The sequence below is a fragment of the Chionomys nivalis genome, chromosome X (genome assembly GCF_950005125.1).
Source record: "Chionomys nivalis chromosome X, mChiNiv1.1, whole genome shotgun sequence".
In the NCBI taxonomy this organism is placed as follows: Eukaryota; Metazoa; Chordata; class Mammalia; order Rodentia; family Cricetidae; genus Chionomys; species Chionomys nivalis.
In genome coordinates, this window is record NC_080112.1 from 21,414,620 (window position 1) to 21,431,935 (window position 17,316).

The window sequence follows — 17,316 nt, forward strand, 5'->3', positions numbered from 1 at the left end:
AGGAGAAGAGGAGAACGGAAGGATGTCTATTTCCCAAGACAGAGGTACTGGAGTGGGGAGAAGAAGAGGGAGAAGAAGGGAGGGAGAGGGAGGGGCAGAGAGGGAGAAGAAGAGGGAGAGAGGGAGAGAGAGAGGGAAAGATAGAGGGAGAAAGAGCCCGGTGTCAGTATCAGTGTACAAAGTGGTGGGGGGATGTGAGTGGATTACCAAAGGACCAGAAGGTGAAGATGCCTGGCAATGTGCCTGCAAAGGATAGAGGACATACATTGATAAGCAATTGATCTAACACATCCCTAACAACCCTGGGACCCTCTGACTTCTGAGTCCTAGGTAAGGGCCAAATTCCTGAGCTCAGTATTTAAACTTTTTCTGGAATTTATTTCCCCAATATTTTCTTTATGCTTTATTCTATACTAGTCAAATTGACTTATTTTTTTTATTGTTTTTCTTTGAGTCAGGGTCTCACTGTATAGCCCAGGCTGGACTTGAATTCTTGATCCTCCTTCCCTCAGCCTCTAGAGTTCTAGGATCACACATGACTATCACACTTGACCCTGAACTGACAGTTATTATGACCTTTTTCAATTTCTTTTTGCTGCTTCCTGTTTTTCTTGCCATTTGGAATGTTTTCCTTTTCTTTTGCTAATCAAAGTCAATTTCTGGTTATCCTTCAAGGTCAGACTAATTGATTGACTAATTGATTATTAGCCAGTGATTGTTCTAAACGCAGCCTCTTTGGGCTGGCTTGCTCTGTCTTGCTGAGTGATGACTTGCACTGCTTTGAGATTCTGTAGAGTTCCTACCATCAAGGATATTTTCAGCAGATGCAGTCACTCAACTTTGGACCTTCCAGGATCCAGAATTGTGAGATGAATGAATGTCTCTTCTTTAGAAATTGCCCATGCTGTAGCATTCTGTTACAGCAGGAGAACATGGGTGAAGGGAATGGGGGCTGTCTTATTTTTTATTGGAAACATTTTTTTCATGTAATATGCTATGATCACGTTTCCCTCCCTTCCAATTCCTCCCAGATCCACCTCACCTCCCTACATATCCAATTTTATATTTTTTCTCTTTTAAAACAAACAAAAACAAAAAAGAAACAGAAAAATACAAAATGAAAATTAAAAAACAATCAAAAGACCAATAAGATAAAAACTGTCCAAACAAAGCAATATGAGACAATAGTCTACAAAAACACCATTGAATTCATTCTGTTGGCTAACATGGGCATAGGACCTGCCCTGATGTGTGGCTGATAAATTTAATAAGACTCCATTGAAGAAAACTAATTCTACAATGTGTTGCTTTAAACTGCTCAATTTATGGTAATTTGTTATACGGTGATGGAAAGGAATATATTGCCCCTCCTCTGGGCTCCCATACTGTCAATGAGAGCTTCAAATGACACTGACTAGACATGGGGGCTTAGAGGAGCCTTTGCCAGAGGAACCCCTGGTTTACCTTTTACTAGCTCCATGGAACTTTCCTTAGAGTCCATATCACGTTCAGCTCCTCCCGGGATTCCCTCAGAATTGCCATCCCAGTGTGGACTTCCTGCCAAACACAGAGAAATAAAAGGAATCCTTCCCACGCCTGGATCGAAGAGAAGACAGGGTCTCACTGTGCAGTCCAGGCTTGCCTCCAGCTACTGATCCTAAGGCTACAGTCTCCCAAGTGCCAAGATTCTATGTAACCTCCATGTCTGGCCCTTTCTTCCTTCTGACTGGGAGAGTCCTCACCAGCTACTCAAACTAACCTGCTCGTGTCTATACTTGCCACAGCCCCTCTCAAGCTCAGAGACACTCCAATTCCTTTCTCCTAACACCTATATTCTCATTTGTGTGCATTCACTCACTTATTCTTCCAGGCACTGCTTAGGTAGGCATCAGGCTATGATGGTGACAAAGACATGTGTGGTTTCTCACCTGGTGAAATATCAGAGTCAAGATTATCAAAGGTGGTGGATGCTATACAAAAAAAAATTTGCTTTCCTTCCTTGGACTGATCAAGGAAGGAAGGCCTAAAGTGGCCTGTGGAGGAAGGTGGGTAAGAAAGCTGGTCTGAGATCCAAGGCACCAGCTGGAGTTTTAGGGGCAAGGGAAGGATGGAAACTATAGGAAAGGGCGGGCCAGGTGAATCAAGGAGAAACAGTAGAAAGAACGACGTCCCTGGGTGATGATTGCGGAGGGCCATTGTGGGGAGTAGGGAAGAAACTAGGGGTCTAGAGTTGAGGAGAAATGGGGGAATGGGAGAAGGTGAAGTCAATGTGGTGTGGGTACACAGAGCACAGCACTACAAGGCCTTGCAGACCATACAGAAGACTTTGAACTCTATTCTAGGCGTGGTGGGAAATCCTTGAGAAGCATTATGTAGGAAAGGAACATGAACTGATTTGGTTCTTTGAAAAATGCCATGGCCTGCAAGAGGGCAAGAAGAGCCTGGGAAACAGGCAAGAAGAGCTGTTTCAGATGGGATGGCAGTTTGTCTGATTCCTGATTGTGGTGGTTGGGATCGTGAGAAGTCCGTAAATTTGGAAAATAGATTAGAGGTAACATCACTAAGATGGAAAGGCAGGTGGGATATTGGGGAAGAGAGGGCATGGTAATGTCAAAGATGTTGCCCAAATTTGTGTTCTTGTGAATTATTGCTACCCCTAACCCTTTCGAATCCTCTGCTGTAATGTAATTCAAGAAATTCTTCTAAAAATAAAAAAACATAAATAATGGAGTGGTGAGACATATTTTTGGGGACCAGAATGTATGGGGTCTAGTCTCTAACTAGCTGTGTGACATTAAACAAGTTGTTTTACTTTTCTGTGCTTCAATTTTTTTGTGTATAAAATGCATATATCAATAGTTTCTCATGGAGAATGAAATGGTAGATTAGAAACATGAAGAGAAGTACCTGCACATAGGGAGAACTAGAAATGAATGTTTCAAGTTTTTGGGTAATGTAATGGTAAATGCCATTATTTTCTGTAAAATGTATATCCCTTTTTGTTAAGGGGACTGTTCACAGAGCCCAGAACAACCAAGCAGACCTGCCTTACCCAGTGACGTTTCAATTTCTACCACCACATTCCTCCCCTGCTTGGGAGTCAGCAACAATTCTCTTTTTTCAAAAAGACAAATGTCAACTCTGGTTTAGCCTGTTTGCTTCTGTTTAGCCTCTCCAGCCTTATCTGCCAAGGCCTCCGATTCTCTGCCTATGTACTGAGGTCTAGAAATGTTAACTAGTTCAAAGTTCCAATGCAACCAAGGAAGTTTCTGGAGCATTACTCGGAATATACCTCCTCCACGCTCTGCTCTCTTCATCCACACCTCCCCTGCTCCACCTTGGCCTTTTGCCAGCAGCACTCAGCACTCACCGTCTTTGTCAGGAGTGAGGAAGGTATAGAAGACTGGTGGGTTCAAGGACTCCATGAACTTGGACTCTACCACTGACTCTGGCAGCAGCTGGAGCTTCTCTGGGAGAAGATGAAGACTGAAGGCCTCAGGGAGAGTGCTGGAAGGCAACAAGATCGGGAGGTTTCGGGGAGATGCCTCCTAGCATAGGACCAGAGCAGTGGTTTAGGGCCATTAGTAGAATCCCTGGCAGGGATGGTCCCAGAACTTGCCTGGTGCTCTTGGGTCCCAGCAGTGAGTCTTGCTGATGCCAGAGTCTTGCAGCAGGAAGCAGAGAGGTCAGAGTAGGGGTAAAGGGAGAAGGGAGAGGTTCCCCAGGAAGAGACGTGGCCACAGTACTGCTGGGACTTGTGGAACTTGAGAGTGTGCTTGAGGATGTGTCGAGGCTTTGAAGAACTACTGCCCTGGCCCTGGCGGGTAGTGGAATTTGGGTGTTATGGGGAGTTGGGGTTCTGGACTTGGAACGTAGTAAGCTAGTAGAAGTTTGGTGAGATGAGATATTAGGTTTAAGAGGTGAAGGGATTTTAGGAGACTTGGGCAAGATGATCCCAGATCTAGGGTCTGGTAAATTTGAAGGAGTCTTGGGAGCAAGACCTTTGGAGCTGAGTTGTAATGGGTGTTTGGTTATCTGAAATGTGGAGACAGACTTGGGCTGCGGCAGGCTTTGTGGTGACTGTGCTATGGGTTCCCCAGGTTGAGGGTATGATGGGGAATCAGGTGTAGGCTGAGCATCTGATGAAGCCGGAAATTCAGAAGGAGTAAACGGATTAAAATGCTTCATAGTGTCACCTTTGGGCTGGGTGGGGCTGACAGGGTTCAGAGGTAGGACACGTGTCCTAGAATTAATAAGTGATGTCACACCAGGATTCTGGTGTGATGGAGTGCTGGGCTTCAGAGGTAACGGGGCATTAGAACTTGAAGGCACAGGGGCAATAGGTTTCATCTTCAAAGTTGGCAGTGCCAAGGTACTGGAATCTTGGGTTGGAATTTGGGGCTTTGGTTGTACTGATGTTGGCAGGGCATTAGAGGACTGGCTTAGTGCCCCCAGCTCTTTGGACTTCCTTTTAGGGGCAGTAACAGTTGAGTTGGGCTTCATGGGCTTTGATTTGGGAGAGACCTTGAGGACCGAGGGTGGTTGAGCTGTGCCTACTCCCAGGCCAAGGCTTTTGCTGGGTGAGGGTGTGACTCTGCTTGCCTCAGCTGTCGTGGATGGCTGGCTCCTGGATACTTCATTGGTCTTCTCGAGGTGTACCACAACCAGTGAGGTCAGAGGTGAGACAAAGTTGTATTCAAGGGATAGGTTGAGGGCTTTGGCAGCCAGCAGTCTGCGAGTGGTAGGGTCCCGGGCTTGGAAGCGTGCCTCCAGCAGTTCCCCAATAGTGATATAGGCCCACAGGCGGCGGATAAAGTGGGCCACATTGAGGGCAGGTTTCCCGGGGCAACCAAAGGCCTTCTGGCTGCTGTTGGTGGCTTCTTCACTATGGCGGGCCACAAGAAGTTGACCATTGGGGCCACGGGCTGCTAGGTGGATGCCCAGTTCCTGCTCACCTTGTTGCACCTTGCCAGCCACCACCAGCTCTGAACCACAAAAATAGTTAGGGAAATGGGCCCTAGGGGAGGTCCCAACCAAACCACCCAGATAGTCCAGGCGCACATCTGCCAGTAGAGGCTTGGAAATCTCCTCATAGAGACCCTCTAGCTGCAGAGCTGCATCAGCGTCCTCGTGTATGCGTCTTGCTTCTCCCCGGTTCTCCAGGGACAACCGGCGCAGTAGTGAGAAATCAGCATCATCCCCAAAGGCCAAACTGAAAAGAGATACCCTGTGGCCCAATGCCTGACGGATGTTGGAAAGGATCGCACTGGGAGTTGTCACGCCGGCTGTGGGCTCCCCATCTGTCAGGAACATGATAAGAGGAATCTGCCCCACACCACGGCCCTTTCCAGGCTCCTGGTTGCTATGGTTCAGCACTGAAGCAGCTGCCAGCAGAGCTGCGTTGATGTCGGTCCCTAATTGGGGAGCAGACTGTGAGATCACTTTCTCAGGCCATTTCTTACCCCCACTGCAGACACACTGGTACTGCACCATGCTTCCAGGCTCATCCTCCCCACCTGATCTTTTCTCACACTGTTCTCGCTGCCTATCCCTCCAAACTCCATCACTCTCGCCCTGGCTCATGTGACCTGATAGTGGAGCCCATATGTCCTTGTCCTTATCGCTCCCTGTCTCAGACTATCCTTTGATTATTCCCCAGGGTGTGTGTGTATGTGGGGGGACAGGATCATTTCATTTTCTAGTCAGATGACAACCACCCAAAGACAGCACCACCGCCTTCGTGCTACAGGGGAAGAGATGGCTTAGATGAGAGAGACAGTAGATCTGGGAGAATGGAGTAATTATTTGAGAACAAAAGTCACAACCAGGGCAAAAGCTTGGAAATAAAGCCTACAATGCTGATTTTAAAAGTCTTAGCAATTTTCCTGTTTGTTTTAAGGAAGAGATCACTGAGGTCCAAAGAAAAAGAGGCTAAGATACAGGGGAAATCAACCATGTTCCTACCATCAGGAGAGGGAAATAGGCGGGGAACCAAAAGGAGGAAAAGTTATGGTTTTTATGCAAAATGTGAAAGTGATGTTTCTGGCAGCGTGAGAAATGAGAAGCATGGGGGAATGAAGAGAAGGGCTCAGAAATTTCTTCTGTCACCACAGCTTGTCCATTTGGGGAGGCGGGTAAAACACTTACAGCCATCTGCTTCCATGCGACTCAGGTAGTTCCTGGCACTATGAATGTTTTCAGCAGTAGCCTGGATTGAGCCTTCAGCTTTCCAGATGTTAACTTTGTCAGAAAAGGAAATGATGTTGAAGTAGTCGCTGGCTTGCATGTCACTGAGGATTGTGTTCATGGCCTTTTTAGTCTGTGGGATAAGGATGAAGGAGATGAGAGGAAACTTGAGTGCCACGAACTTGAAAGGCTCTGTTCACGTCACTTAGCTCTCTCTGGGTGCTTCACGGTTTTAACCCTATTTGACCTCTCCTTTTGCGAGTTGAGGATATTAGGTCAAAATGTTTGCAAGGCTTTATTGTAGGCTTCAAAGTTCACTCTCCAATGAAGAATAAAAAAAAATCAGTTCTTAACTTGCAAGAGTCATATTTCAAGTGTTCAATGACCACATGTAGCCAGTGGTTATTGTTTTAGACAGTACAGAGTTTGAGATTATCATCAAGCAAGTTCCAATGGAGACATGCATGGTGGTGCATGACGGTAAACAGCATTCGGGAGGCTGAAGTTGACGGATTACAAGTTCCAACATAGCCTGTGCTATAGAGACTGTTTCAGAAAGCAAAGCAAAACGAATGAACAGAAGAAAGGTCTACCGGACAGCTTCCCTCTCAAAGTTCCCAGGTCTGTTCTTCCCAGAGCTCTACAGTCTCTGCAGTCAATGGATTCTGAGCATATGCTCCTGGGCTGAATGAGTTAACCCTTCCAAGTAGGAGGACCTTATGATTACAGAGCCATGTATCTGGCTGCGGGACTTCGGCTTGCTTTCCATCTGCTCAGATCTGCTTCTGATCTTCAGCCCCTCTGTCTCCTCCATGCCTACATTCTCATCAGACCCTGGAGAGCCCACATTCTATTTCAACTGCATAACTCTACCCTGGTGCCCTTTAGATAGCACGTCATTTCTCTTTATGTAGCCATATCTTCAATGATCTTCCACTTGCCCTTTCTCAGGGAAGCATTTTCTTGAGCCATCTGCTTTCATCCTTCTCACTCAGAGAGTCTCTACCCTAGACTGTTCACCAAGACTCTGACATGGAAATATTTGCACTCTCCAGTCTCATATCCAATACTCTGCAAACAGGCCACATAATGCTGCTGCTTCCTCTGTCTTTTCCCCCATGACAACACTTAACAGAGAGCTAGGCATATAAGAGGCTCCATAAAAAGTAGATTCTAGTATTAGGCACTACTAATAGAACACTTCCTATGTTCCAGACATTCCTGAATATTTTACCCGTATCAGTTCATATAAGTTTTACAGAAGGATAGTGAAGAAGGCACTAATATTATTCTTATTTCCAGGTAATGGCACCGAGGCTCACAAAGACATAAGTAGCTCAGAGTCAAACAATTAGGAGTTGATGGATCAGAGACACAAAACAAACATTGAAGGGGTAGAGGGCTGGAAATACAGCTCACTAAATATTGTGCTTCTTAGCAGGCATGAAACCCTATATACTATCGCAGCAGCACATAAACTGGGCACGGTTGTGCACACCTATAATTCCAGCACTTGAGAATGTCGAGGCCAGAGGATGAAATTTCAAGGTCATCCTCAGCTACATAATGAGACTGAGGGCAGACTGGGCTAGTACAAGAAAAAGAGCATCAGGTGTTTAAAAAAGGAGAACTAACAGTCATTGGAAGCTATCAAAACGGGAGACAGTTATGGATTTCAGAGGCCGCAGGGGAAATCCTGTTACCTGCTGCAACTTAGTTCCAAACATGGAGCCGCTGACATCTATAACAAATACCACATTCTTCTCCACTGGTGGGAGGCCTCTGGGGGCAAAGTAGTGAATGAAATAGCCACCATAGATCTGGACAGAAAGAAAGGAGCCAAGAAGAAGGGTGAAAGCTAGGCCAAATCAGGCCCCTCACCCTCCTGCATAACACCCTGCTCTCTCCTTCCCAGGCCAGCTCCCTCTCCCTGGTTGTCAGTTGGCTCAACCTTGGTCTGCACACCAGAACTGAGCCTCTGCTCTTGAGCCCTTCATCCCAGGCCTTGTTCAGAGCAGCAGAGAGGAGAAGACAAGCTTGGGGCCCAGGCCTACGAGGGTCAGCATCTCTGTACTATGTGAGTTCCTGTCCCTGAGACAGCCGGACTTGCACAGGCTTGAGAGTCCCCGGGGACGTTTGTCTGGGCTCCAGGAACGGAAAGTATTGTTTTAACCTCCCTCAACACAGTGAGCCGGGGGCCCAGCTCATTGCTGCCAAGGGTTGGGAGCTTGCAGGGCCTCCTTCTCCTCCTAAACACTCCTTTCTGCTGTTGCTGGGCAGAGCAGGGAGGGAGGAGGAAGCAGAGGCCAGCAGAGCTGTCTGTGCAGAGGGGATTGGTTAGCACCAGGTACAGATGCCTTGGGCTGTCCTGATGTGATTGGCTGCCTGCCCCCTGCCCCCACACTCCATCTTTCCCTCTGCAGAGCCTGAGGGCTGGGTCAGTGGAGGGGAAGGGAAGGAGAAGGGCCTGGAGGCCCCTCAGGACCAGTGTCCTCTCCAGCCAGGGAGGCCTAGGCTGCCTAGGGGTCGGGTCTGAGCAAGCCCGGAGCCTACAGCTCTCGGCCGAAGGCTTGAGGCCTCCCAGGGAAAGCAGGATTTGCTCCTGTCTTCCTTCAGTCAGCCTGGGAGCTCCCTTCTTTTCCAGAGGACAGGATAAAGGGAAGAGGAAAATGTTTGCCCCTCCATCCCTGCCTCTGAATTAATTCACAGGCACTGCAGGCCTGTTTCCCACAGTCCTGGCTCCCTGTTCCATTTCCCCAAGGATTTTGTCACTCAGGACCCTGTCGCTGTCAAGCTATGGGCAGAATCCTTGGGGGCTCCCATGTACCTGGCATACATGGGGGATGATTGTGTGCCCACCATACTGGCCTGCCTTCTAACCAGATCTCCTGCGGCCAGTTTGTAGCCTGGGTGCAACAAAGTGCCCAGCAACTCCCACAGCCCTTTTCGTCAACCAGGCCATGATCCCAGCCCCTGAGAACTCTGAAGGGCACCGGGTCATAAGCACCTGGATCGTGGGAGGTCACGTGCCTCCTGAAGAGGGCCATGTCTTCTTGCCATGGACCCTGCATGAGGCCAACCACTCATCTCTGTGTCAACTGCTCTCCCGGCATGCAGCTCACCAGGTCTTCCTCAGAGTGTGGGCAAGTGTGTGCTTTCCACACACTGACACAAGCTCTTGCTCCCAGTTGCCCTCAGACTGCTAACCAGCTTCTTTCCCACTGGGAGCATCCTAGGCTGAAGACATGGGTAGCCTCAAGAATCCCCTACCAATAATTCATTCCTGTTGAACCCACAGCATGTGCTACTCCCACCCTGGACTCATGCTTCTGACACCAAGGCAGCTGGGACAAGCTTGTTTCCAGAGCCAGTAGATGCCTTTGGGCTCTGAGCAGACCCCACCTCACTGATGTGCTGCCCACCTGTAACCTCGGGATTCTGAGACCCTGAGCTCTCTCCTGCCATCACAGACCACCTCTTCAGAGCTATTTCTCTGGGTTCCTTCATCCCCAGCCCAGTCAATACAGCTCTCCAAAGTTTTCCAGATAGTTTCCCTCACAGGAGAAGCTTAAGAGAGTGAAAGAAGCTGCTGGGGACAAGTGGCTCTGAGCAGGCCCTTCGAATTTGGATCCGGGCACCCCAAGACATACAGTGAAGACTGACCTTTGTCAGATTCCTGGTCTTACTGGAGTCCTTCCATCCCTGCCTCTTTGCAACGGTCATGTCTTCCATGAGTCTACATATGTGACTCTACCATAGCCTGCATCTGCTCTCATGCCCCACCCCACCCTTGAGGCATTTCCTGTACTCTGAGCAAGATCTGCTCACTTTAGCCATAGAACTGTGATTGTTAGCTCTTTCAGGCAGACTGTCCTGAGCCTCCAGGCCTGGAACACAGAATAGCATGGCACCTACAGGGTATTTATCTCTGATGCCAACATGGATCTGTCTGTTACACTATCAGGAGCTGGCCAAGAGAGAGATAGGGAGTTCAGTCCAATCATTTCTGAGTGTCCAGCGGCAATGAGTTGGTCCCTAGGCTGGAGTAGTTGTGCTGCAGGGTATCAAGAGAGGGATGAAGGACCAGGCTTGTCCCCTGCACTGTATGGGGTGGGGGAGTTCAACTGTGGGTGAGATGTGGAGGGGATGGAAATTATCAGATGAGGAGAGGATGGAGATGGTGAGATGAGGAGGGGATGGAGATGCTGACATGAGGAGGGGATGGAGATGGTGAGATGTGGAGAGGATGGAGATGGTGAGATGAGGAGGGGATGGAGATGGTAAGATGAGGAGGGGATGAGATGGTGAGATGAGGAGGGGATGGAGATGGTGAGATGAGGAGGGGATGAGATGGTGAGATGAGGAGGGGATGAGATGGTGACATGAGGAGGTGATGGAGATGGTGACATGAGGAGGGGATGGAGATGGTGAGATGAGGAGGGGATGGAGATGCTGAGATCTGGAGTGGATACAGATAGGAAGGAGTTTACCAGGAACTCAGGGTGGAGAAGCAGATGCTGAGCAGTGGAGGATGTAGAGGAATCCCACCCAGGGCATCAGTGAGCCTGAGCAAATCATTGCTCCTGTGCTCTGCGGGACTGGCTTAGGTAGTGGTAGGGAAAGGTGCTGGGTGCCCTGGAACCTTTCAGCAGGGTGGGGTTGTGCTTGGAAGGAGGAAAGGCAGGAAAGGCCTCGGGAACTGACTTCCCAGTCATTGGCCAACCTCACCAGCAAGCCCGGGGTGGGGAAAGGGTGAGGTCTTGGGTCAGGGCTGCCCTGCTCATCTGTAACACTGGAGCTCCCCTCTCTCCAGGGGTGTGCAGGCTCAGAGTTGACACACTTCCTGTGCAGGAAAGGGCCTCATGATGGGGAACAAGTGTTCAGAAGCCAACCACAGCAAGAAAGCCAAGGACAACAGGACAGTCTGAGAGCTACAGAAAGCATGGAAGGCCGAATACTCAGCAATGCCTTGCCTGCTTCTGAGCTGGCTAATGAAGGACACAGCTAGGGGCGTCCATTCGGGCCCTGCTTCAAGTCCTCCAGCTCTGAGTCCCTGTGGCCTGCTTACAGGATTCCCAAGGAATGCAGTCACTCACCTTGTTCCTGATGACTGGCTCTCACAGGTACCTTGTAAGGCTCAGAGGGACATTTCCTGTAGCCCAGACCATGACCCTGACCCGAGTGACTATGTACCAAAGAACTCTGCATGTCCCAGGTCCAGGTACCTGTACGTCTCCAATGATGTCCTCCATGACCACATCATAGTGGACTCTGAAGTCAGCCATGATGCCTGAGCTGGAGAAGGCAGACTGGTCTTGCAGTGTTGGGGAGAAGGTGATGCGGACACAGGTCTCTGCCCTCTGTATCCTGGTAGATGGGGGTAAGTCACCCTCACCTGTATGGATGTTGAGGTGGCATGGAGAGAAAAGCCATGGAAGGGGGACAGTGAGAGGGGCAATGTGTGTGGAGGGTGGGGAGGCCATCCCTCACTCCCGCAGCTGCTCGAATTGCCTAGCGTGCCCTTCCAGCTCCCCATTGCCACTCTGTCACAAGCCCTGTGGCCAGCTCCTGCCCTTCCCACTCATCACACCCTGCCTGCCAGACCCAGCCCTCCCTCAGCTCCTGCACTGGAGGTGGAGGGTCTGTCCTTCACTCATAACCTCCCCTGCCTCACTTCGCACCCAACCCATGACCTGTCTCTGGAGGACTCTCTTGTCCCCAGCTCCACCTGGAGCTCACTGTCCTCCTCTAGAGGGACAGTGTAGTGGGTGGGGAGGACAGAGACAGACACAGGGCAGGGCTGGGCTCCTCTCCTGTCCTTCTTGTTGTGAGACAGGGCAGGATAGCAGGGATCTCCTCTGGGACACAGGCTTGGCTCTTCTTCTCCCTCTGCCCCTGCCACCCAGAATCATCATGTGAATGAGCCTTGTAGGGTCTCCTGAAATCACTCCTGCCTTTTGCTTCTGGATGTTCTCTGAACCAACTGCAAGATCAAGGCCTCTGGAATTTTCTTTCAAGATAAGTGTCCATTTAAAAATGTCTCCCTTTCTCCAGAAAATGGAGCCTTGGGACTTCTACCCCCCCTCCTTCCTGCTACAGCTGTCAGGAAGCTTAGGGGCAAACTGAGCCCCCATGCTCTGAGAAGCCTGCTCACATACATTCCCTGGGCTTCCTTCCTTCCAGGGCTCTTTGTTTTGTTTTATCCCCACAGGACTACTTCTATCCTCTGTTTTAACCTTTAAGGAGAAGGGGGAGGGAGCTGCCATTTATAGCTGGGGCTTAAGCATTCAGCCTGCAAGACTCAGCTGGCCCATGGGCCCAGGTCCCTGATAGTGCCCTGTTTGCCCAGGGCCACTTGTTCCCTTTCTCCTCCACTTGTTCTTTTTCTGAGCTCCAGTCTCCTTAGGAACAGCACAGTGGGGACAGTAGCTCTTTGATCAGAAGGGGTTACTGGAGGGTCAGATGTGAGCTCATGGGCAAGACAGTTGGAAGTACACCTGGACCTCCTTGAGTGTCAAATGGAACTGAAGGATAGCACCACGGCCAACATTCATTAAATCCCATGGAGGGAGGATTGGCCCGCTTTTTCCAGTGGGTCTTAGATAGTAGCTCTGTGGGAGAATGACCTCCTGCATCAACACGGCCCTAGGATGCATTCTCAGCTCTGGAAAATAAACCTTTTCTTGTGGTCTTGGGTCATAGATGTCTCTTTCATTCGACAGATCAACAAACCGAAGCCTTGATCACATGGCTCTGTCTTATGACAAAGTCCATCTTGGCTTGGAACCCAACTTGCACCAAGTGCACCATGTTGTGTTTCTGGCTGAGCAGGCTCCCATCAGTCAGATCTGTGCTTAAAATCTTTGCCAGGGTAGCTAGCCTCTTGAATTATGTAATTTCCCTGTTTCTGTCTACTCAACTCCCAGGGAAGTTTTAAGTTTGTTTAGTGATTCTCCCAGCTTGGTTGGATATGAACTTCTTCGGGGACTGGTTAAACATGGAGATTTGTGGTCCTAACTCAAGCCTCCTACACCAGGCTGCAGTAGGGTGAGGTCCTAGATCATATCTTTTTTTAAAATTACATCCTGATTGTACTATAGCCGTATCTGTCATAACCCCACTAACGTTTTTGGTTTTAAGCCTCTTAGTCAAGATACTTCTTTGCATCCTAGAATCCTGTACTGCTTTTCTGCTTTCTCCCTGTTCTTTGTGGTCATTTAGGAAAAAGCAGGATTCATCCTCCGTGATTCCTGCAGTCTTCAAGACTGTTAATACACTATGGTGATCAATTTTTTTTGTTGTTGTTGTTTTGAGATAGGGTCTCACCGCTTAGACCTGGAAGTCACTATGTAGGCTACGCTGGCCTTGAACTCACAGTAGTACCTGCTTTTGCCTCATGATAGCTGGGATAAAGACCATGTGCCACCAACCCTGGCCCATTAATTATTTTTAGTAATTGAATCTATACTTCTAGAAGCTTCTACTTCATGCCAATTTCATACTGACTTCAGGAATTGGGACGATATTGAACTCATTGGGATGATAGTGAACTCTAAAAATCTTGAACTCTAAACAAGCTCCCTTCTCTCTGATTTGGGAAGGAAATTGATACAGGGACATTACTGAAAGATTGTTCCATAGAATGTCCAAGGTTTCCATTCACAGAATGTAAATATCTTTAGTGTTTCCTCTCACTGCCCACATACTTGTTTGGTTGTTGGTGCTCGCTGTTTGGTTGTTGGTCCTCAGTGGAGGTATATGCACATAGGCAATGCCAGTTCTCTCAGACACAGTGATTTCTACAGTCAGCTTCCTCACCAGCTGTCCAGGTCTCAGGCTTACCACCAGTTGGTACCGGCCCTGATGTCGTTGTAGAAGTTCTTCATAGGCCAGGACAAAAGTTACCTCTGTGCCTGCTGCCAGCCTAGTGGAGATTTGAAATTTCTCTGATTCCCGGTCCCTGGACAAGAAGTAGAAATTAATGGGAAGGGTGTTGGATCTCCTGTGGCATAGCAGAATCATTAGATGGCAGGTTTCTGCTAAGCCTCATGCTTAACCAACTTGACCTGATCAATTAAGTCCCCGGACCACAGTCCATCATCCAGGTATTTACTCACCAACCTCCCTTCCTCCCTCGTCCCCCCCTCCCCGAACATTCTACCTGGAAAATGATCTCAAAGGTAGCTCTCCCCCTTACGGGGGAAACATGGTTGATAAAAATCTGAACGGAGATTTTTCTGAACAGAACAATTCGGGGCTAATGTTTCATTTAACAAAAAGAGTTTTCAATGTACACAAACAATGCCTCTCTCCCTTTAAATAGTCTCTCAAATCTGCCTGATCCTTGTGTTAAACCGAGCTTGTTTATATGACAACGACTCAGTTTTTAGCAGCAAAATCTGAAGTATTCCTGCAAGATGAAAATCTCTTAGAAGCTGAGGGGAACCCATTAAAAACATAGTATGCATACCAGACAAAGGGGACCCATTTAAGAAATAAGGGTCAGTTTAGGCAAGTTTCACTTGTTAATTCAGGCCAGAAAGACAAATACTACATTTTAGCTCTGACATGCGGATCCTAACTTCAAACTTTTAGATATCCATGTTTACCTTGAAGTGTCTGCATAAGTCAGGAAGCCAGAAAGGGTCCATGGATGTGGGGGAAGGGGTAAGAGGCCTTAGTGGGATGAGTAGCACATATGAGTAGCACATATGTAGGAAGTGGGGGAGAGCAGAATCTAAAGTTATTGTTGTTTTCTTTTCTTTCTTTTTTTTTTTGTGGATGGATAGAAGAATGTTGCACAAGAGGGATAACTGCTGGTCTTGTTTCTGAAGGACATCATTTGCATATGGGAAAGCACTAAGGTGACAGGGGGAGCTGAGGACCCCCGTGGCTGCATTTATCCACACTGACTATGATGACACTGGAAGGAAGCAAAGCTAATGGGAGCATGGAACCCAGAGTTCATGGGGCCCAATTAAGAGAACTTTGGAAGCAAGGTTTGGCCATGGCCTACAGAGGAAAGCAAAGATGGACAGAAATCATAGTATGTGTGCTGGGAGTCTAAAATTTTAATACTGGTGAGAGTTGAGGTATGGAGGAGATGAGGATATGGCAGATGGGTTAACCAAAATTAAGAATGTATGGAAACCCACTACTTTGCCAGCTAATTAAAAATAGCATTTTAAAAAGTAGTTTTAATGGAGGTGTCCTACATAGGTGGAAATGCTACTCTCAGAAGCCAAGGGTTATTAAACTAAATTCCTAATGTGAGGTGGGGGATACCTCCGTATGAGTTATTGTTATTCAAAGAGGTCCAGAAGCCCCCAAATACTATAGACCATTACCATTTTCCTGAGTTTCTCACTATAGAAAGATGGTAAAACCTTATTGCTGAAGACACCACACACTTTCGTGGCAGGGAATAGATAAATCAATCTCGAAGTGACCAGGAAACTTCCTTCCTGCTAGCTAGCTTCCCTAGTGCTGGAAGGTTTTATGTAGGCTGCTCAGGGCAGAAGACTGACCAATGGTCTTTCCCAGAGCTGTGTCTAGTGCACTATAATATCAGAGTACCAGGCAAGATATGGAATGGGAGTAGGACTGTTCTAGGCTAACCAACTGCTCTCTGATTGAATTTGAGGCATGCTTCACAAGAGGAATTTCATGCCTGGTACTGAAAACCTTGTCAAAAGTCTATGCCTGAGGAGGTCATAGGCCCCAAAACAGAACCCACTATTGTTGCCTTACTAAATGGTCATATTGTTAAAATGCTCTCCACCTTGATCAGGGAGCTTCCTTTTGCATTCAATAATGATTAGTTAAGAGATCCATAACTGGTCAAATGCTCAGAGTAAGTGACCCAGCCCTAAATAAGATGTTCATGTCATCGCCTCTGATGTCCAGGTAATATCATGGAATAGAGGGCAGAAAGAATGCAAAAGTCGAAGAATTTGAAGAAATCCTATGAAACAATGCTTTCTGCATATGGCATGGCTTTTGTACTCATGAACAACTCACAGCAGCTATGACAGCATGCACAAGACCTGCATGAGATGAAGTCAATCAAAATCCCAGCACAAATGGGGGAAGAGCCCATGAGATCCCACTCTTTTTACCGAAGAGTTAGTTGGTGGCTTCTGTGGGGGGAGGGAAAGTCATCTTTATTGGGAAGATGTAGTCACTAGTAGGCTGCCCACGCTCCAGTGAATGGGCCACACCCATTTGCATGTGGGAAGCAGTAATTGGATTTGGAGCATTACAAAGAACAAAAGAAGAGGATATGAAGTTGGAAGAGAGATCCATTGAAGGGGTATATGAGAGCTTGGATGGAGGATGAAAGCTGGATATGATCAAAATACATTGTATAAATGTATGAAATTTTCCAAGAATAAATAAAATACCACATTAAAAACAAAAAATAAGAAAAGAAGAGAAAAAACTCAGTTGTTCATAATCTTCCCACAAAGTACCAGTTATTAAATAAGCCCCATCTTTCTAGCAAAAGACAGCTGGAATTAGGGAAGTAAATTCCCAGTTATTAAACATCTACTGTTATAGGCATTGATATTTAGTGACTCACATAATCTTAATGTAATCCTATGAAGTAGAAATCATTGTTTTTATTTTACAGAAGTATAGAATGAGGTCCAGAGAGAAGGAATATCTTTCCTGGTCACACAGCTAGGATAGCTAAATCACATTTCAGATCAGCTAGAGCCTTACCTCATGCCTACATGAGCTGATGTCTTTCCTTGCTGATAGGCTTTGTCATAGATTTTCTTTGCCTGGTGTTTTTCCTTGATTTCTGCAACATAGACTTTATTGTCGATGGTCCTGATGGGGCAGAAATAAAGAAGGTGTAACAGAGACAGAGAAAGAAAATATATGGTCAAAAACATAGATACAAATAAGAGGATCAAGAAAGAATAAAACTGTCATTAAACTCAAGAACGAGTGGGAAGAATGAATGTGAATGAGAGAGGGAGAGGGAAATATTCTCCTGAAATCTATTTGTCCACTGGGGAAAGAGAGACCACACAACATATTGTAGACATGTTGGAGTTTTGTGTTTCTCCAAGTATTGAATCATGCTTGCCTTTTAACACACAATATTTTTAGTTGTAACAT

At 47.4% G+C, this 17,316-nt stretch overlaps 1 protein-coding gene across 1 annotated transcript in view; it reads right to left on the reverse strand.

Annotated features, from left to right (window-relative positions):
* Itih6 (inter-alpha-trypsin inhibitor heavy chain family member 6) overlaps positions 1 to 17,316 on the reverse strand; it is a 30,637-nt gene that overhangs the window by 3,263 nt on the left and 10,058 nt on the right. Inside the window, exons 3-11 of the mRNA XM_057760510.1 lie at positions 16,912 to 17,022; positions 13,893 to 14,146; positions 11,412 to 11,581; positions 7,890 to 8,006; positions 6,148 to 6,319; positions 3,620 to 5,414; positions 3,371 to 3,507; positions 1,465 to 1,557; positions 208 to 243 (exon numbers count right to left, since the gene is read on the reverse strand). Coding sequence (XP_057616493.1) covers positions 208 to 243; positions 1,465 to 1,557; positions 3,371 to 3,507; positions 3,620 to 5,414; positions 6,148 to 6,319; positions 7,890 to 8,006; positions 11,412 to 11,581; positions 13,893 to 14,146; positions 16,912 to 17,022 — 2,885 coding nt within the window. The remainder of the gene's footprint in view (positions 1 to 207; positions 244 to 1,464; positions 1,558 to 3,370; positions 3,508 to 3,619; positions 5,415 to 6,147; positions 6,320 to 7,889; positions 8,007 to 11,411; positions 11,582 to 13,892; positions 14,147 to 16,911; positions 17,023 to 17,316) is intronic.